The sequence below is a fragment of the Triturus cristatus genome, chromosome 5_2 (genome assembly GCF_964204655.1).
Source record: "Triturus cristatus chromosome 5_2, aTriCri1.1, whole genome shotgun sequence".
NCBI classification, from domain to species: Eukaryota; Metazoa; Chordata; class Amphibia; order Caudata; family Salamandridae; genus Triturus; species Triturus cristatus.
In genome coordinates this window covers 392,441,223-392,462,307 of record NC_140588.1, presented here as the reverse complement: position 1 = coordinate 392,462,307, position 21,085 = coordinate 392,441,223, and the positions used below count along the sequence as shown (strand labels likewise).

Sequence of the window (21,085 nt, the reverse complement as noted above, 5' to 3'; positions counted from 1 at the left end):
CTGTTAATTGCATTCATGGATTTTGAAAGCTGTCCATTTGTTTTGTGAAGAAGCTGTTTTATTCTTTCATGAGCCACCCCCACCATACTGTGCACCTCCCCATTGCTTTATTTTTTTTTTTAAGTAAACCACACCCCCACTTAAGGATGACTTTGAATACTTCACAATTATAAGACTGCAAGTTTGGGTGTTAAAAGAGAAGTTTAGGAAGAATAGGGGCTTGGAGCAAATGTGCTACTAAGAGATACTTGTGAGAGCTTCTGTAGCTGGATGGAACCAATTTTCGTGAATATGACTCCACACTTGTATAAGCTTGCACACCCATGCGTGCAAAAGCCCACCCACTCAAAATGTAATGATTGGTTAATAAAAAGTACACCCTCTGAAGATCTTACATTACAGATACTCCACGATTGTCTTGCTAACTAATCCTGCAAATAAACCAGGGTGGTCACATGTAATGATCCAAAGACCATTCTGGGCTACTTGAATAGGATTTGAAACTGGGTTATGAATTTGGGAGGAGGGTATCCTGATCAACATAAAAAACACTATCTGGTTAGACAACAACACAGTTATAAGAGAATCTCTGCTCATCCCCTGGGAGCAATGGCAATTCCCTGGAGATGTGTGTTAAATTCAAGCATTACCAGACATTTTAAAGTCACAAAAAAACACAATAAAAGTCCTAAACCAAGTAAGAAAAAAAAAATGAATAAGCAAAAGATCACCAAAAAAAGAAAAATCTGATTTGGGAAACTGGAGATATGATTTTTGTTTTTACATTTGAGACAAAACACCAGAAAATACAAATTTATCTGGAAAATGCTCAAGTCTCTTTAGCAGATTGCTCAAGATGGGAGGGTTATAATATTGACTTGAGAGGCGGGTCTTGGCATTCAAGTGTGAGCCTACACTAGTTGAACCCATCATCACTTGTCTTCTTTAGGAATGGTGCTTTGGGGCCTTCGCAGTCTCTTTGAGACCACCCCTATTGTAATTGTTCTGGCAATAATTTCCTTGTACCTCAAAGTCGAAGACAAAAGTGACTGAGATTAAAGAATCGAGGTGCATATCAATCCAGCTGCGAGTATGAGAAGATCTACAAGTGGAGATTTAGCAAAGCTCTCTCACTGCTAGATTGCTAGGGGTTCCAGAATTACTTCCAGCTTAGTGGAAAGATATATGATGCAGTTCACAAAGAATCAATGGAATATTCAGTACAACTCTAAGTTGGGCAAACTGTGATACATGTGCTGCTTGGATGAACCAAACCTCACGAGCTCTACAGGGCAATTGCCTGTCTAGTTTATACTATAGGCCGGCTTAAGTAAGCCTGTTTTGACCTAAAAGTCATGCACCTATTCTCCTATTGGCAGATTCTAAAGGCTTCACTTAAGGCTCTTAAGCATCCTGCTTAAACACATCCATGGATGCTTTTTTTCATGTAAAGTGTTTAATTTAATTGCAAGGCCATAGAGTGCTCAAAAGAACTATTTCTGATGGATACATCTGCCAGTGGATTCCTCACCTTGTGAATATCCCTTGCGCCAGCAACATTCGGAAACTTTTGTAGCAGTCCACGCCGATGAGGCCGAAGACGACGTCACAGAGACACGGCTCCGCTCGCGACTCCGCTGACGTCACCGGCTCCATAAGAAGACCTCGTCGGCGTGATGACGTCAGTTCCCTTTTTTCCGCGCCGTCGAAGCCAACGGATTTCGGGAATCGCTGTTAGCGTCGTGGATACTTTGTGTATTTTCATTGCTGTTTCCTGTCTTCTTTGAAGATGTCATCGAGGAAGTCTGGATTTAAGCCGTGCCGGGAGTGTGGCAAGCATATGTCCATCACTGACCCACATGAGGACTGTGTGTGGTGTTTATCGTCGGACCACGATGTGGTTGGCTGTACCAGCTGCCGTAAAATGAGCTCAAAGGCTCTGAAAGAACGGGAGGCAAAACTCTTTATTGCCAAGATGAAGAAGGAGAAGAGAGGGAGGAGGAAATCGAGATCGAGGTCTCGATCGAAGTCGAGGTCGGCATCGAGGTCGACGTCAGGGCATGCTTCGAGAGCTAAGAAGCACAAGAAAAAGAGAAGGCATTCCTCTCGGCGTCATTCTGACAAGAGTTCGGCGCCGAAGCCGAAGTCACCTGCTCGGCGTCGAAGGGACTCCGTCTCTCCTTCTCCTGTGCCGGGTTCACCGGCTGGTCCTTCGTCTCCAGTGGTCCCTTTGTCTCCGGCTTCGCCAGTTCCGGTCCGGACTCCGACGCCGGTTTCATCCCCGGCTCCGGCTCCGGCTCCATCTCCGGCCCCGGAAGAACTTCAAGCCCCGGGTGAGCCTGCGACGCCGTTGAATCCACCGTCGGCGCCGGTTGGCCCGATTCCGGTGGGGCCTGACCAGTATCCTGCCTTTCCTGGGCCAGGTCAGGACCCTTCGCATTACTTAAATGCGATGTATGGGGTATTTGCTCGTGCCATGTATGCCCCTGGTGCACCTACGGGTCCGATGGGTCCTTTGGCCTTTAACTTGGGGGTGCCACAGGTGTAGCCTCAGGCTCCTTTCTACCCATTTTATCCAGCGACGCCGTCTTGGAATCCTCCGGCTCCGAGAACGTCGACGCCGCTTCCATCCTCGCCGGCTCCGGCTCGACCTCGTTCGAAGGCTCCGCTGGATCCACGTTCGACGCCGATGGCTCCACTGGCACCGGCGCCGTCGGAGTCGATTTCGGCGCCGCCGAGGATTCGAATTCGCTCCAGGAGGGAGACTCGGAGGATTATTGAGGAGCAGAGATACCTTCAAGAGGAGGCGGAGGATGGAGAATTGGTAGAGTCGGATGAGGTTTTTGATGAGCTTAAGGAAGCTAGTGGCTTGGACCTTTCTCCTGAGTGGGAGATTACTCCGCCATCTGATGAGCCATCCAAGGATGTCGCACCCTACCATGCAGTCATAAGGAGAGCTGCGGAGTTGCTTGATCTCCAGCTTCCTACAACAGAGTTTAAGTCAAACATTTTGACTGAAGTGCTGCATTCTCCAGCGACGGTATCAGAGCCTCTGCTTCCCTTTAATGAGGCCATTGTGGAGCCTGTATTGGAGGTGTGGCGCAAACCTTTTTCTGCTCCTGCGGTCTCAAAGACGATCGCAAGGAGATACAGAGTGGCCCCAGGAGATCCTGAATTTTTGTCGTCCCATCCGTCACCTGAGAGTCTGGTGATTCAAGCGGCTTGTTCTGGAAAGTCTAAGGGGGCTTTTCCACAGGTCCCTGGGGATAGAGAGGCTAAAAGGCTGGACCAGTCAGCTAAGAAAGTATTTTCATCAGCCAGCATGGCTTTGAAGTCGACTAACGCCACATGTCTCTTGGGACGCTATGTTCACGCGCTGATGGACTCGGCTAGGAAACTGGCGCCGAAATTGCCTGAGGATGATAGATCTGGATTTAATGACATCTTGGCTGATGCTCAGGCGGCTGCGCGGCAAGTGATCCAAAGTGGGCTGGACACTGCAGATTCTGTTGCAAGGATCATGGGGTCGTCTGTTGCAACTAGGAGAAGTGCTTGGTTGAGAACGTCGGAGTTCTCTCAGGATGTACAGTCTACCTTATTGGATCTACCCTTTGATGGGTCTGGCCTATTTGGAAAAAAGGCAGATGCTGCTCTGGAAAGATTCAAGGAGAGCAAGGCAACTGCTAAATCTTTGGGACTCCAGTCTCAGTCGAGAGGGTCTTTTAAGAGGTACAGAGGTTTTGGAAGAACATCCTTTCGTACCTATAGGCAGACTCAGCAGCAGCAGCAGCAGCAAAGTTCCTCGTCCAGAGGTTACAGAGGAAGAATCGGGGGTCGCACACGTGGCTCTCGTCAGCTCTCCTCCTCCTCTTCCTCTTCCTCAGCCCCTCCCACCACCGCAAAACAGCCCTAGATCCGACATTCCGGATCATGTTGGTCCTGTGGGGGGCCGGCTTACCCATTTTCTACAAGATTGGGAATCTGTAACTACAGATCTCTGGGTTCTAGATCTTGTAGAAAATGGGTACGCCCTTCCCTTTCGGGAATTCCCTCCAAATTACCCTCCTTGCCAAGGGGTTTGTTCGGAGGACCACCATCTTCTCCTGCAGGAGGAAGTCCTGAAGTTGTTTCAGAAAGGTGCGATAGAGGTGGTCCCGGAGCAGGAGAGGGGTCAGGGATGCTACTCCCGGTATTTTCTGATCCCGAAAAAGGACGGCAGATTGCGTCCGATATTAGACCTCAGAATCCTGAACTTTTACCTGAAACAGGAAAAGTTCAAGATGCTCACCCTTGCTCAGGTTCTTCAGGCGCTGAATCAGGAGGACTGGATGGTGTCGCTCGACTTGCAGGATGCGTATTTTCACATCCCCATTCTGAAGTCGCACAGGAAGTATCTCCGTTTCACGGTAGGGTCGCAACATTATCAGTTTGCGGTCCTCCCGTTTGGTCTTACTTCGGCACCTCGAGTCTTCACAAAGGTGATGGCAGTGGTGGCAGCCCATCTCAGAAGATCGGGAATTTCGGTTTTCCCTTATTTGGACGACTGGCTGATCAAGGCGGAGTCGTCGGAGAAGGTGCTGTGTCATCTGCAGGATACAACTCGGCTGTTGTACAGATTGGGTTTTTCGATCAATGTGCCCAAATCTCACCTGGTGCCCTCTCAGCGCAACCTGTTCATAGGTGCGGTACTGGACACTACTGTGTGTCGAGCATTCCCTCCTCCTCAAAGGATTCTCGACATACAGGAAATGATTCCTTTGTTTTACAGCGGAGCGGTTGTTCCAGTTCTGAAGGTCCTTCGCCTGCTCGGTCTGTTCGCCTCCTGCATACTGTTGGTCAACCATGCACGCTGGCACATGAGGGCGCTCCAGTGGTGCCTCCGCAAGCAGTGGTATCAGCACAAAAGGGATCTCAGGGAGTCTGTGAGGATCTCCAGAGAAGCTGCGGCGGATCTATTTTGGTGGAGCGTGGAGGGCAATCTGTCCCAAGGAAAGCCCTTCCATATACCTCCATCGGTGACAACAGTGATAACGGATGCATCCACCTTAGGGTGGGGTGCTCATCTGGGGGATCTGGAGATCAAGGGTCTTTGGTCTCCAGAGGAAAGGTTGCTTCACATCAACCTTCTGGAGTTACGGGCGATACGTTTGGCGCTCAAGGCTTTTCTCCCTTCCCTTCGCGGTCAGTCTGTTCAAGTCCTGACGGACAACACGACCGCGATGTGGTATATAAACAAACAGGGAGGAGTGGGGTCTCTTTGTCTCTGCAGAGAGGCCCTGCGTCTATGGTCCTGGGCTCAGGACCATCAGATTTGTCTGATGGCAAATCATCTGGCCGGAGTTCTGAACGTGCGTGCGGACAGTCTCAGTCGACAGTTCTCCGCCGACCACGAGTGGAGGCTCCATCCGGAGGTGGTTCGTCATGTCTTTCAGACGTGGGGGACTCCTCGGGTGGACCTGTTTGCCACTTACGAGAACGCGCACTGCCCGTCATTCTGCAGTCTCCAGTATCCGTTGCAGGGAGCGTTAGGGGACGCGTTCCAGTTGAGTTGGGGCTCACGACTCCTTTACGCGTTTCCTCCCATACCCTTGATTCCTCGGGTTCTGAGGAAGATTCACCAAGACCGGGCCCAAGTTATATTGATCGCCCCGGATTGGCCAAGAAGGGTGTGGTACACAGATCTTCTCCACCTCTCCTCGTGCCCTCCGCTCCGTCTCCCTCTGAGGGCAGACCTCCTCTCGCAGTCGGAGGGGCAGGTTCTACACCCCCACCTCCAGAGCTTACACCTTCATGCCTGGAGATTGAACGGGGCAACCTGAATTCTTTCTCTCTCCCGCCAGATGTGGTGGATGTTATTTTATCGGCCAGGCGACACTCCACCAAATCTATTTACTCATATAGGTGGTCTAAATTTGTTCTCTGGTGTGGAGAGAGGTCCATTGATCCCTTGAAGGCTCGTCTGTCTAATATTCTACAGTTTGCCCTTTCTCTTGCTCAGCAAGGTTTTGCTGTGGCTACAGTGAAAGGGTATTTATCGGCTCTATCGGCTTTCCGGATCAGCCGTCGCTGTTTAAGTCTCCTATTGTTCTTCGTTTTATAAAGGGCCTTGTAAACCAATTTCCTCCAACTCCCTTTGTTATGCCTCAATGGGACTTGAACCTTGTCTTAACCTATCTCATGGGTTCTCCCTTCGAGCCTTTGCACAAGTGTCCCCTGAGGCTGTTGTCTTTTAAGACTGTATTCCTCGTTGCAATCACCTCGGCAAGGAGGGTAAGTGAGCTTCAAGCTCCAAGTTCAAAACCCCCATTCTTGACCATTCATGCTGAACGAATGGTACTTAGGACCAGGGCTGCATTTTTGCCTAAGGTGGTGACTCCCTTCCATCTGGGGCAGTCCATTACCCTTCCTTCCTTTTATCCTCCCCCACACCCTTCCAAGGAGGAGGAGAGACTTCACCGCTTGGACCCTAAGAGGGCGGTGAGCTTTTACCTGGACAGGACAAAAGACTACAGGATTGATGACCAGCTCTTTGTGGGTTTTGCTGGTTGCAGAAAGGGTCGAGCGGTGCACAAGCGCACCCTTTCCAGGTGGATTGTCTTGTGCATCAAGATGTGCTACTCCCTAGCTGGTAAGGAGCCTCCGGAGGGTTTGAGGGCTCATTCTACCAGGGCAAAGTCTTCCACATCTGCCTTAGCTAGGGGTGTTCCGGTGGAGGACATTTGTAGGGCGGCAACTTGGGCCTCCCTCCACACCTTCGCAAGACATTATTGTTTAGACACCGAGGTGAGGAGGGACGGACACTTTGCTCGTTCCGTCCTTCAGGATTTTCTGGTATAGAAGGGTGGACACCCTCCTCCGGGAGTGGGGACTGCTGTGGAATCTATTCACAAGGTGAGGAATCCACTGGCAGATGTATCCATCAGAAGAACAAGTTACTTACCTTCGGTAACGCTTTTTCTGGTGGATACAGTATCTGCCTGTGGATTCCTCACTGACCCACCCGCCTCCCCGTTGTCCATCCTTCTATACCGGTATTTCTATGCCTGTAATTCTTTGGATGGGTTTCAAATGTGTTTATCACTGTCCAAGGCATTATGTTATTTCTTCTGCTTTGTTATTTATTTTCCACACTGAGTGTGTTGATATGCATATTGTGTACTGTGTATACTGTTTATGTACATATTGCTGTCAGTCCGTCCGTGTGCCTCGAAGGCACGGAAAAAAGGGGCGGAACTGACGTCATCACGCCGACGAGGTCTTCTTATGGAGCCGGTGACGTCAGCGGAGTCGCGAGCGGAGCCGTGTCTCTGTGACGTCGTCTTCGGCCTCATCGGCGTGGACTGCTACAAAAGTTTCCGAATGTTGCTGGCGCAAGGGATATTCACAAGGTGAGGAATCCACAGGCAGATACTGTATCCACCAGAAAAAGCGTTACCGAAGGTAAGTAACTTGTTCGTTAGACTTCAGTCATGAGAATACATTCATTTACCACCAATGTGCACAAGCATTTCTTTAACACAGCTTGGAATTTGTTGGGTCTAGCATCCAAGTTCCTGATATCTGGCAATCCATTTGTCATGAGACGGGGTGCCTCAGATCATAGCCTGTGTAGACGGGTGATCTGACTGTAGGCGAGTCAGCAAATAAGTGTCTCCCAACTGATAGGAATAGTGAAAAGGCAGACGTAATGTATCACCTAGGCCAATGGTTTGGCCACATGTTAAGATGGTTAGTCTATTAGACCCCAGTGTCCAAAGGGTCTGTCCTCTTGGCATTGTTAGGGTAGTTTCATTAAAAATTGTATTTGTTGTGTTCAGTCATCAGACTGCCTTGTGTAAAACATTAAAAAACATTTCAAATATAGGACATTGAATGTGTGAAAAGAGAAGTCATTGAATAGGAGAGCTAGAGAGACCATGGAGTGTGGTGAAAGTGAAGAATTGGGCCCAGAAACAAGTCAGGGTATTTAAGCATACGTCTGGTTGGCCCTGTTCCCCAGGATGCCCTGGATTTCTGGGAGGGCACAATTTGCAGACCCTGGTCTATTCCAAATGGGTGGGCATTGGTTATGTTTTCCATGACCTTGTTCACATCTGTAATCCACATGAACCTCCAAAGATATGCTGTTTGTAAAAACTCCTACAGAGATGGAGCTACATCCTCTCTCTCCTTTACAGTAGCCAATATTTGAGGCTGAAGTACAAACATGGAATCACTAATCTAGAACAGTATGTATCCATAGTCTCAAGGGAATCAACCTTTCGTCCAAGATAGATGGTAATAAAGAATGTTTGACTAGTGGAAAATCAACCAAACACACTTGTGTCCTCTATTAAGGGAAACCGTTTACTTTGTATTATCAGCCTGATATAAAGACAGCTTCTGAATTGTGCCAATGCCTGGGCTTTAAGGCTCTGTATTAAACTGGGTGTCTGTCAGGATCATGGGACCTTAGGCTCTTTGTCTCAGCGACAGTTGTTCAGTCGAATACATCTGCTCTTGCTTCAGTCATTCATCAGCTATGAGCGTTAGAGCCCAAGGACACCAATCCAAATTGGATATCCGTCCCAAAAGAAACACTTTGAGATTGGGTCTCTGGTAGACCGCAAACCACCATTTGTTTTAAAAGGTAAAATTGGGGGGGGAAGATCTCCTATTTTGTGTTTCTACTCGCACATCTATCAACATTTCAAGAATGTGCTTCTGTTGGTTGTGCACTGCCCTCTAATTCAGACTTTTACAGAACCCCCACCAGCATAGTTATGTTTACAAAGAGGACTATTCATTTGTGTATCCACGGTACACAACAATTTACTTACACAATCATGGTAAACATACTCAGCCTCTGGCCCAGTTGATTATTACAATGCCGTTCCGTACACTTGCCTCAGATAGTGATAAACCGAGTAATTATATGCAGGTCAAAAATGTAGGCTATAGCAAATGGTAATCTACCAAATCCCATGCTAATCACTGATGTAGAATGGTTGGCTTGTGCATGATGTGATTGTGTTAAACATAAACAAATAACTAAGTGAACTTTATCTTTTTTAGAGGTAAAAAGGTATTTCCTGGCCTTAATTTTTCCTCAAAGGTAACATTTACTTTGGACTTTTATGATGTTTTTTTTATTTTTCTCACATGTTAGTAATAATGATTGTCACGACAGCAATGACTGACACAGTTGTTTCCATGAATCCTTTTAGTGGGAAACCAGGATATTGTTTTGTCGACCTTGTAGATCAAGCCAGTGTGGAGCGTTGTCTACATAGACTAAACGGCCTCTTCATTCCGGGTTCAAATCCAGTAAGTGAGACCTAGTTTTTCATTTAATGTTTAAAAAAAATATGTTCTTCAAACTCAGAAATGTATCCTATTTAGTTTCAGGGTTTTATTCACTACCACCAACGCTTTTCACCACTAGGGCTTGTTCTCTGTGAACCTAACCTGGGGCATCTCTTGATGAAGCAGTCTCTAACACTTTATAAGCTTAACCCCCCCAATAACGCCTCTTCCTCTGGGCCATCTGAATGCAAGCCAGCTGGCCGCCTCCCAGCCACCCCTTCAAATCACCTGTAAGGACAGCTGCATGTCAATAAAGACAATCTGGAAACGCCCTAAACAAAAAAACAAGGTTGTTTTTCCAGACAATCTTTATTTACAAGTACTTGCTGAGGCATTTGACACCTCGCTTGGAATACAGCCACGGAACCCCAGGGGTACATGCACCACAGTTTGAAGCCTTCTGCGTTAAACAGTTGCCAAGCCATCTACATTTGGGGCTGAAGATCTTATAGAATAGTTGCATTTACCATCAAGTCTCAATCCAAACTGAGAAACAATGCGATGAAATATCCATTAAGGGGTAGCCCATAATCTTCTCCAAAATATTAGGGGTCTAACTAGATCTTTTTCCTTGATTGGTCAAAGGCTGACATCCAATCTTAGATGGATCAAAGGGGTACTGGACGGAATGTTTAGCACCTGCCTCAAGAACATATTTTCCACCCGTTCTGTGGCTTTAAGATTTTTGTGTCCCCATAGCTGAGCCCTATATAAGGCAACCCCCTATGCCTGGCAAGAATAAAGCTGGGCAATAAGACAATATGGTTTGAAATAAAGCCCCCGATTTATCTTTAACAGCCCTCCCATCTGTGGCTCTAGTTTAATCCTTTGTTTGGAGATATGGTGGGCCCAATCCATTGTTCCACTTAAAGTGACATCCAAATAATCAAACAAATGGACTTGCTCTAGGGATACCCTGTTCAGCATTGGGTTCGGTCGGATCGAATGGCATGGGTTGACAACCATGAACATGGTCTTAGACACTTTAATTTCCAACCCCATATCTAGGCAAAACCTGCTAAACTCGTCCAGTAGTTTCTGGATCCCCATTGGCGACTTAGCCAAAAGAAGAGTGTCATCTGCAAATGTGAGGGCAGGAACCCTCAAGTTTGCTAATTTGGGCGCATCATTATCACATTTGTTTAGGTAGCTAACCAGATCATTAATGAATAACATAAAAAGGACCGGGCCAACACACAGCCTTGTCGCACACCTTTGTGTACAGGGAAAGGTTAGGTTTCTTCACCCAGTTTACCACATCGGACTTGGGTGAAATTATACTCTTGCAGTCTCTCTATAATTCTACATCTATAATCAGGAATGCCCATCTCAGCTAACACCTTCCAGAGGGTCGAATGCCGCTCTGAGATCCCCAAATATGTCATAGTCTGCCCTCACCAATTGTAACGGTCTATTAACTGGAGCCTAAAATGTGGTCTATATTCAATGTATTGGGTCAAAAGGGCCTAGACCTTCATGCTCATCTAGCCATTGCTGGAGCTGGAAAACAATGACCCTGCAAAAAATGTTTGGGTAGGATTTATTCGGCATATTGGCCGATAATTTGCAGGGTCTAAAGGAGAACCCTTTTTAGACACTGGAAACATTTCTGCTCCAGCCCATGAGTGTGGTACCTGTAGACCCTTAAAAATAGCATTAAATACCAAGGTAAGATAGGGGCCCCATATTTTTATTTCTGACAGAAATAAATCTGCTGGTATTTTGTCTATGCCTGAGGCTTTGTGGGGAACTACCTTCCTGATGGCATGTTCAATTTTTCACATGTGATAGGAGGGAAGCCAACAGAACTATTCAAGTTGGTTATATTAATAACTGTAGGATTCTGTGGATTTACATGAAGGGGTCCTCTGCATTGCAGGTATGAGTATAAACTGGAAAAATGAGAGATCCATACTTCGCTGTTATATTGTTGTCTATCTAGGCAGTTCCATCTACATTACCCTTGGCAACCAAGTTCCAAAAGATTGTATGATTTTCTCTTGTTGCTGTCAAGAGCAGCTCCCATTTACCACGGTTCCATTCCTTTTTGGTGAGCTTTAATATTTTATGATAACCCGCTCTACCTTGTTGGATCTCCCCTCTATACTTACTTTCTAAAGCAGTTATCAAGGCTTTTTTGGCCAATCTACATTGCTTGTTATACCAGGTGGGTACTTCCCTTGTTTTACCTTGTTTCCCCACTTCTGTATAAAAACTTTTTGAGATTCTCAAAAAGGTTAAAATTAGTCTCCCCTATTGAAGTTAAAGAATTGGCATGATTTAAGTCGAGGTAAAAATAAGCTCCCAGGCCCTTTTTGACTAAGCTGTATATGTGCCTCATAGTGTCCTGTGAGTGACTCACAGACTGACATTGAATTCTTCGCTTGTTGTTTGATAGCTGGCATCTGTTATCTAGGTAGTGAGAAATTGTAACTGCGGCGTCATTCGTTGTTAAGCTCAGTGAAAGATCCAATGCGTTATGGTCACTGTCTATTCTCCTGGTAACCCTCCTGTCCAAAACACAGGGCCATAGTCTAACATCCACCAAGATAAATTCTAATAGACTCAGACTAGGTGCTCTATTAAAGGTGGAATTCCTGGCCTTGTCTGAGTTTGTCCTGCCATTGTATGCTTGAATGCCCTGGTTCAAAGATAACGCATTCATTTTTTAATAGGTCGGAGATTAAGATTGGGGATAGCCGAAAGTCTGCCTTCTTCCGAAAGGCAAGCAGAGCAATAAATATCTAGTGTCTCAAACTGGCAATTAAAATTGCCACCTACTATTTTCACAACTATTGGGGGTAATTTCGCCATGTGGGATGCAAGAAGGTTTAGTAGGGGGATTCCTATTTACTAGCTGAGGGTCTAAAATATACATTATATATAGTAAGAATAAGACCAGTGGGGAATTTATTAATCACACACGTCATTGGATAACTCCTCTGACTCAACACAGAGCAACCAACATGCATGCCCACCCTAGTCAACAGGCCCCCAGAAGGTCTGCCCTAAGCCCCTGTTATGGCTGCTATGCCATGAGAAACCTAACCCGTACAGTCTATGAGAGAGCAGCATCAAGCTTCTTGAAAAAGACAAATGTCATACTGATCAATGAAAGATTCCCAATCCAAGTTACCAAGTTTGGGTTCAATTCCCGCGACATTCCATGAAACTACCCTCCGGGTTAGTTTTCGCCCAATGATCTCACTAGCAATGGACTTGCCCGTACTAACTACTAATGCATCCGGTGGACTATCGGGGGGCCACTAATTACTCTAGCATGTTGCTGTGCTGTTGAACTTTGGTTTGTTGTAAGCTCTGTGTCAACAACTATATTTCCAGGCTGCTTTACTGAGGGAAGCGATTTAATGTGGGGTTTTATTAATTGCTCCACTTCAATTAGTCTGACCAATAAGGGGTAAAATTCCTCCTGCCCCGAGGGATAGTCTCCTCTCTGTAAGTTCAATTGCAGTGGCAACTACTCAATTGCTCTCTGGAGCATACGATTAATTGAAGTTGGCTGTGCCAGTAGACTTGTTTGCAACACTTGAGCCTCCCCCCACCGCACTTTTGTTTCCCTGTATTTCACAGTTGAAATGCAGACCGGAATCTGACCAAGATAAGTCCCTAAACCAGGTCAGGCAGTTTTAATATAGAGGAACGTGGTGTTTCAATGAATGTTCAAAATTAAAATAGAGCTCGCTCACCCTACCCTGCCTGGCGCTGACCTCTGGTGCCTCTAATGTCCAACGAAAGAGGGGTGGCCCAGACCAGCCTCGGTCGGGCTTCGCCCGGGACGCCTTTTCAGGTTATATAGTGCTCCAGCGCCTGTCAGCAAGCGCGACTGTTGGGGATGCTAGGGGCTGTGTTCCCAACCCAAACCAGCAAAGTCCAGGTGGCAGCAGGAACAACAGCCGTGTGCAAGGCACTTTCGCAGGTGCTGTTTTTTACCATCAGCACGGCTATCTCGGGGATAGTCCAGCAAGTACAACAGTCTAAGCCTGTCTCATAAGGGTTGTTGGTTGTGCTTTTGGTCTGTCTTTGCTTTTGAGTTCTTCACTGTCAGGTAGGAACTCCTCCCAGTCTCTGTTCTGCGAGCCAGTGGCAGAATATCCTCAAAAAGAAACCCCAAATGACCTGGTTACTTGGGCTGCTTTGTACATACAATAAGTGCTATCAGTACCAAAAGTTTGTGTTTCCACCATTCAGCAATTATGCCCAGTGTGGCATGCAGGAAATATCTTGAGTCCCTAGGCTGTCTTTCAACTGCCTCACCACCCCCACCAAAATGAGTGCGTTGCCTCTGGCCACAGCCCGTCTCCTGGGTCCTGGCGGTGGGAACCGTGGGTTCTCTCCACTTCCTAGACCTCCAGATACGTGAGCAGTGTATTGGAGCTTTCCGGCTCCCGGGTTGTCTGCTGCCTCTCCCTCGAGGGTATAGTTGATGACTTCCCTTGTTATGCCTATTACTCTACTGCATATGCCGATGAGCCATTCACATAGATTCAGCTAACCCCATGGCAAGTCGCAGAGAACCTTGCTTCCTCTAGGCAATCACAGTTCCCAAGAATGTATTACTTCTGCATCTTCAATACATCAACCCTTGGTTCCAATCTGAACTGCCACTATTTGCGCGATCCACCGGACGTTTCATCAAAGGGCTCTTTATTATGACCTTCCCCCATTTATTAAGGGCTGGTGTATTATACGTGATCCATGATTACTAAATATTACTTTAGCATCCACTGTTGTTTTCATACTCAATCTGCCACTTGTCTTCCTTTAATATAAACCGCAATAACACAATTAAATATAATCTTTAGTATTATACTGGTAAATACATTTGAAGGACCCATGTTCTTTTCTGTTTCACTTCTTTGTGAAGTTTTGAACATATCTTACCAAATGCTTTGTCTTAGTTTTTGTTGATTCTCACCCATGAGATGTGTTACTTTGAATACCACTGGTAAGAGGTGTTCATTAGTACCATTTATGTTTGATAGGGGCGGTTCCTTTTTTAAATTATTCATTTATTTCATTTTCTAGCTGAAGAAGTTTAAGCTAAACTACTCAACCTACCATAAGAAGCAGGAACTAACGTAAGTGCCATGTGGTGATGCCAACCACTTTTGAGTGGTTATTTGCATGTTAATGACTGCTTGTGTTTAATGTCAGGAAGCCATTACTACTAATTCATGTGGGATTATTACCAATACATTTCAGAGTCTCTGTTCACTTGCAATGTTTTTTCATAGTGATTTTTGTTCAACTTTCCCTAATACTCTACCTTGATATGTGAGTGTGTTTATCGAGTACAACCAGGCTATTCCCATTTATGAAAAATCACATTGTTGCAATAGATGTCCCGCACATTTAACAAATGCAATTGAATACATGGCTATGCTGAATGAAGTAGGCTAGAAAAAACATAATACCCTACAGTCACAATGGTAATTGTATTTATATAGCGCTTGTACCCCTGACAAGGCGTCAAAATGCTTTTCTTCGAGTAGCATGCTACTCGAAGGATTAATGGTGGATTAGTATATGGAAATATGAGTTAATTTGAGTGGTGGACATGCAAGTCTGTTCGTCTGGATTGAGTAGGATAATGGCGGGATAGAAGAGGGAAGAGTCTAAAAAGTGTTTATTTGGGAGATCATAGTAAGATGAGGTTTGAGATGCGTAAAGGAGAGATGGAGGAGGGAAGTCTCTCTAGAAAGGGATTATTGAGATCATAGTAGTAAAATGAGGGTTGGGATGAGTCATAGGAGGGATTCATGTGGGAAGAATTTAGAGAGAGTTGTTTTGGGAGATCACAATAGTAAAAAAGAGGCTTTGGGTGAGGCAAGGAGGGGTAGAGGAAGAGCGAGTCCAGCAGAGGTTACGTTGGAGATCATAGTAGTAGAATGAGGTATAGGATGAGACCGAGTAGTGCATTTGAGAGAGTCAGTTTTAAAAAAAAGGTTTTATCATATGTTCTACAGTAGGAGTAAAGCAACAAACACACAGTTACATAACCACACAGAAAGGGTATTCATGTATAAGGAGACAACACACAGAGATTTAAAGTTGTATTGCATAATCTCGGACCTCCAACTGCTGCAATTGAAGTCAATTCATCTGTGCATTTTCATAACTATTTATTTTAGATATATTTTAAGAATGAAGCACCTGTAGACAAAATAGCCATGACAATATTTGCATACTGTGACAGACAAACAGAACAGAGATCCACCATCATCCTATAAAACAACCCATATGAAAACTATGCAGTGACCCACAAACGCGTCCACAAAGAAATACACACATCTATATATATATATATATATATATATATATATATATATATATATATATATATATATATATATATATATATATATATATATATATATTAATTACCTACTGGCGGTCGCCAGTAGGTAGTTATAGTTAGGACCCCTTTTCCATAGGAAATCCGCAACATTCTATTTTGAATAACTTTAGCGCCGGTCGACGAATCCTCGCGAATTTTTCAAAATAGGTGGGGCGCTATGCTCCGCTCCTACCCTGAAAGTCTCGGGGGGGATTCGTCAAGCGGGGGCTGAGATAAAAGGGGGGCCCCAAAACGCGTTTTTCCCATGCATTTTTCCATAGGACCTTTAGACAGGGCTACAGCCCGAACGGCTGAACAGATTTACTTGAAATTTGGCAGAGAGGTAGTCCTCAGGTCAAGGAAGTGCCTTTTGTAGGTTTGGTGTAAATCTGTTCGGTAGATTCTGAGAAAATAGCCTTTAAATCAATATATATATCTGAGCCAGCTTACGGTGCGCTTACGGTACGCTTACCATACGCGTACGGTGGCGTGCGCGAGCGCGATTCTGATTGGCTCTTCGATCTTAGTAAACATTCGAATCGGCAGAAACCCGGAAGCGGCGGCCGCCATTTTCTCTCTCGCACTGAGAGTTACATTGTAAAATAAAGTCAAAAATCATATAAAGGGGCTGTAAAGACAACTCCCACACACATAGCCATGTTGAGGGAGTCCCCAAAGACCCCCCCAAGGGCAAAAATGCAATTTTTATTTTTTCGCTAATTTCGCCGATTACGCTTACCGTACGCGTACGTTAAAATAATGGAAATAAAAAAAACACTATCCACACTCATCCCACCCCCTGTGCTTTTGGTGGCCGGAGGCCACGAAATGTACAGGGCTTATTAGAGGTGAAAAAAACTAAATATTGTAAACAAAAATAATAAAAGAAAAAATTATCCACACTCTCTCCACCCCGTGTGCAAATGGTGCCCGAAGGGCACCATTTGTGCATGGCTTATAAAAATTACGAAAAATTAAAATATTACCGTGCACGGAACGAACTGCGTTAAGTGGGCGCGCACGCCACGAATGGCGTAAAGTAACTTAGCATTTAAAAAACCGTACAAATTCACTGAAAAAACCATAGGTTTCACACACGTTATAGTTAGGAATTAGCATTTAAAAAACCTTGCAAATTCAATGAAAAAACAATAGGTTTCACACATGTTATAGTTAGCAGAAATTTTACTGATAAAAAACCAGTGAAATTGCCCCGTTATAGTTAGTGCTGGCAACTATAACTCACGCGACCGCAATCTTCTGCTGATGACATATGTGTCTTTATGAAAAAAAAATATTTGTAATATATGTATAGCTAAAAATGTATGGAAGAAGACATGGGCAAATAAGTGTCTAAATACAGTATTAGCATCAGCAGAAGATTGCGGTCGCGTGAGTTATAGTTGCCAGCACTAACTATAACGGGGCAATTTCACTGGTTTTTTATCAGTAAAATTTCCGCTAACTATAACATGTGTGAAACCTATGGTTTTTTCATTGAATTTGCAAGGTTTTTTAAATGCTAATTCCTAACTATAACGTGTGTGAAACCTATGGTTTTTTCAGTGATATATATATATATATATATATATATATATATATATATATATATATATATATATATATATATATATACTGAAAAAACCATAGGTTTCACACACGTTATAGTTAGGAATTAGCATTTAAAAAACCTTGCAAATTCAGTGAAAAAACCATAGGTTTCACACATGTTATAGTTAGCTGGACATTTCACTCGTAAAACACCAATGAAATTCCCCCGTTATAGTTAGTGCAGGCAACTATAACTCACGTGACCGCAATCCTCTGCTGATGACATATGTGTCTTTATGAAAAAAAAATATTTGTAATATATGTATAGCTAAAATTTAATGGAAGAAGACATGGGCAAATAAGTGTCTAAATACAGTATTAGCATCAGCAGAGGATTGCGGTCACGTGAGTTATAGTTGCCTGCACTAACTATAACGGGGGAATTTCATTGGTTTTTTACGAGTGAAATGTCCAGCGAACTATAACATGTGTGAAACCTATGGTTTTTTCACTGAATTTGCAAGGTTTTTTAAATGCTAATTCCTAACTATAACGTGTGTGAAACCTATGGTTTTTTCAGTGAATTTGTAGGTTTTTTTAAATGCTAAGTTACTTTACGCCATTCGTGGCGTGCGCGCCCACTTAACGCAGTTCGTTCTGTGCGCGCACGGTGCGCTTCGTGCACCGCGCGCCCACTTTACGCAGTTAGTGCCGTGGATGGGCCATGTACGCACGATGCGCTTCGCGCACCGTGCGCACATGGAGGACATATTATGCGCTTCGCTGTGAAAGGTAAGCTTTTACATTTTCTACAAATATGATATGCCATGCACAAATGGTGCCCTTCGGGCACCATTTGCACACGGGGTGGCGCCCACTTAACGCAGTTCGTTCCGTGCGCGCACAGTGAGCACGCGGTGCGCTTCGCGCACCGCGCGCACACTTTACGCAGTTAGTGCCGTGGATGGGCCATGTACGCACGATGCGCTTCGCGCACCGTGCGCACTTGGAGGACATATTATGCGCTTCGCTGTGAAAGGTAAGCTTTTACATTTTTAACATCTGTATTTGGCCACAGGCACCGTTTGCACACGGGGTGGGGAGAGTGTGGATAATATTTTTTTTTTATTTGATTTTTTTTAACGTACGCGTACGGTAAGCGTAATCGACGATTTTTCGAAAAAAAAAAAATTGATTTTTGCCCATGGGGGAATTGTGGGGACCCATTAATCAAGGCTAGGTGGTAAGGAGCTGTCTAAACAGTCCCGTTTCATGTTTTTTGCCTTTGTTTTTCCTCATCCCTTAAGAGTGCGAGAGAGAAAATGGCGGCCGCCGCTTCCTGGTTTCGAACGATTCGAATGTTTACTAAGATCTAACAGCCAATCAGAATCGCGCTCGCGCACGTCACCGCACGCGTACGGTAAGCTTACCGTAAGCGCACCGTAAGCTGGCTCAGATATATATATTGATTTTAAAGGCTATTTTCTCAGAATCTACTGAACAGATTTACACCAAACCTACAAAAGGCACTTCCTTGACCTGTAGACTACCTCTCTGCCAAATTTCAAGGAACTCTGTTCAGCCGTTCAGGCTGTAGCTGTGTCTAAAGGTCCTATGGAAAAATGCATGGGAAAAACGCGTTTTGGGACCCCCCTTTTATCTCAGCCCCCGCTTGACGAATCCCCCCGAGACTTTCAGGGTAGGAGCGGAGCGTAGCGCCCCATTAGTTTTGAAAATTTCGCGAGGATTCGTCGACCGGCGCCAAAGTTATTCAAAATAGAATGTTGCGGTTTTCCTATGGAAACAGGGTCCTAACTATAACTACCTACTGGCGACCGCCAGTAGGATATGTGTATATATATATATATATATATATATATATATATATATATATATATATATATATATATATATATATATATATATATATATATATATATATATATATATATATATATATATATATATATATATATTCATATATATATATATATATTCATATATATATATTCAATGAAATTCCCCTGTTATAGTTACTGTAGGCAACTATAACTCACGCGACCGTAATCCTCTGCTGATGCTAATACTGTATTTAGACACTTATTTGCCCATGTCTTCTTCCATTAAATTTTAGCTATACATATATTACAAATATTTTTTTTTCATAAAGACATATATGTCATCAGCAGAGGATTACGGTCGCGTGAGTTATAGTTGCCTACAGTAACTATAACGGGGGAATTTCATTGGTTTTTTTATCAGTAAAATGTCCAGCTAACTATAACATGTGTGAAACCTATGGTTTTTTCAGTGAATTTGCAAGGTTTTTTAAATGCTAATTCCTAACTATAACGTGTGTGAAACCTATGGTTTTTTCAGTGAATTTGTACGGTTTTGTAAATGCTAAGTTACTTTACGCCATTTGTGGTGTGCGCGCCCACTTAACGCAGTTCGTTCCGCCAGTAGATAATAAATATATATATATATATATATATATATATATATATATATATATATATATATATTTTTTTTAAAGCTTTTTATTTACCAAAAAATAAACTTGTTGGTCTTGTTACATTTGCACATATATGTTGTACAGTGTTGCAGCTCCGGATTGGTATACAGAAAGATCACTTCAAGGATAGTGGTAGTCAAACATGTAGCAGTACATCAGCATTATAATGTAAGTGGTTCGTCCAGGGAAGGGAGCATGGGAGGTTCGCACAAATTCCCCCGGTATTCATTCCATTTTGACCAGACCGCCACCCATTTCCTCGGGCACCCCGTGCAGAATAAACTGTTTTCTCTTGCAGCATGCACCAGTCCATGCCCTTCTTCCATTCGCTAATCATTGGAGGTGCCCCCGCTCCCTGCAGGCGTGCTATGTTTCATTTTGCAATGGCCTGACCCAGTGTTGCCCACAGCCTCCCTTTAACTGGCAGATCAGTGGGCTCCCAGATGTTCAAGAGGCACCTTTTAACTTCAGGTCGTAATTTTACCCCCCAGACCGCACTCATACGGTCGTGTACCTGCCTCCAGTATGTTTGTATTTGAGGGCATTCCCATATTATGTGGAGAAATGTCCCCATCTCCCCACACCGTCTTCTACACAGCCCGTCCGCACTCCTCCACATCCGCACTAGTCGCGTACCTGTGATGTATACACGGTGTAGTATTTTAAGTTGAATCAACCTCCGCTTTGCCGTGATCGCCACCTTTTTGTGGGATGAAAGTGCCTCTCTCCATTCCTCATTATCAATCTCCAAACCATCAGCCTCCCATTTTCTACGTAGCGCAATTAATGGGTCAGGAGTATGGTGAATAAGCTTTTTGTTCGTTGAAGAGATCGCCCTTTCCGGCAAATGACCATCGAGCAGTCTGTCCTCTAAAGGTGAGGATTCAGGGAGCATTGTTCCTTGTGGTATGTTTGATTAGAGCGAGTGTCTGATCTGCAGGTACCGGAAGAACTCTGTTTGCGCCAGTTCATAAGTTTGCTGTAGGGAGGCAAAGGACACCACTCCAGTAGGCCCCCACAAGTCCCTTATATGGGAGATCCCGATCAGGTCCCAATTGTGAAATCCTTTGGTGTGATCCAGGGAGCCCAGCTTCTCTGAAACCCAGAGCGGAGTCACCAGTGTGAGTTTGTCGTCCCATCTCAGTCTCCGGCTCACAATGTGCCAAAGTTGGACAGTGTGCTTTGTGGGCCCTGTAAGATGGTACTTGTTCGGTTTTGAGTACAGTGCGGCCTCAAAGTTCCCTCCCAGGGAGGAGCCACCTGTCCATCCCATATCCGGGATCATCCCCACTCCCATAGTTGCCCTGATTGATAGC

At 44.6% G+C, this 21,085-nt stretch overlaps 1 protein-coding gene across 1 annotated transcript in view; it reads left to right on the top strand.

Annotated features, from left to right (window-relative positions):
• Positions 1–21,085, top strand: part of C5_2H6orf52 (chromosome 5_2 C6orf52 homolog) — a 187,686-nt gene that overhangs the window by 61,261 nt on the left and 105,340 nt on the right. The window contains exons 3-4 of the mRNA XM_085607263.1: positions 9,207–9,306; positions 14,392–14,444. Coding sequence (XP_085463389.1) covers positions 9,207–9,306; positions 14,392–14,444 — 153 coding nt within the window. The remainder of the gene's footprint in view (positions 1–9,206; positions 9,307–14,391; positions 14,445–21,085) is intronic.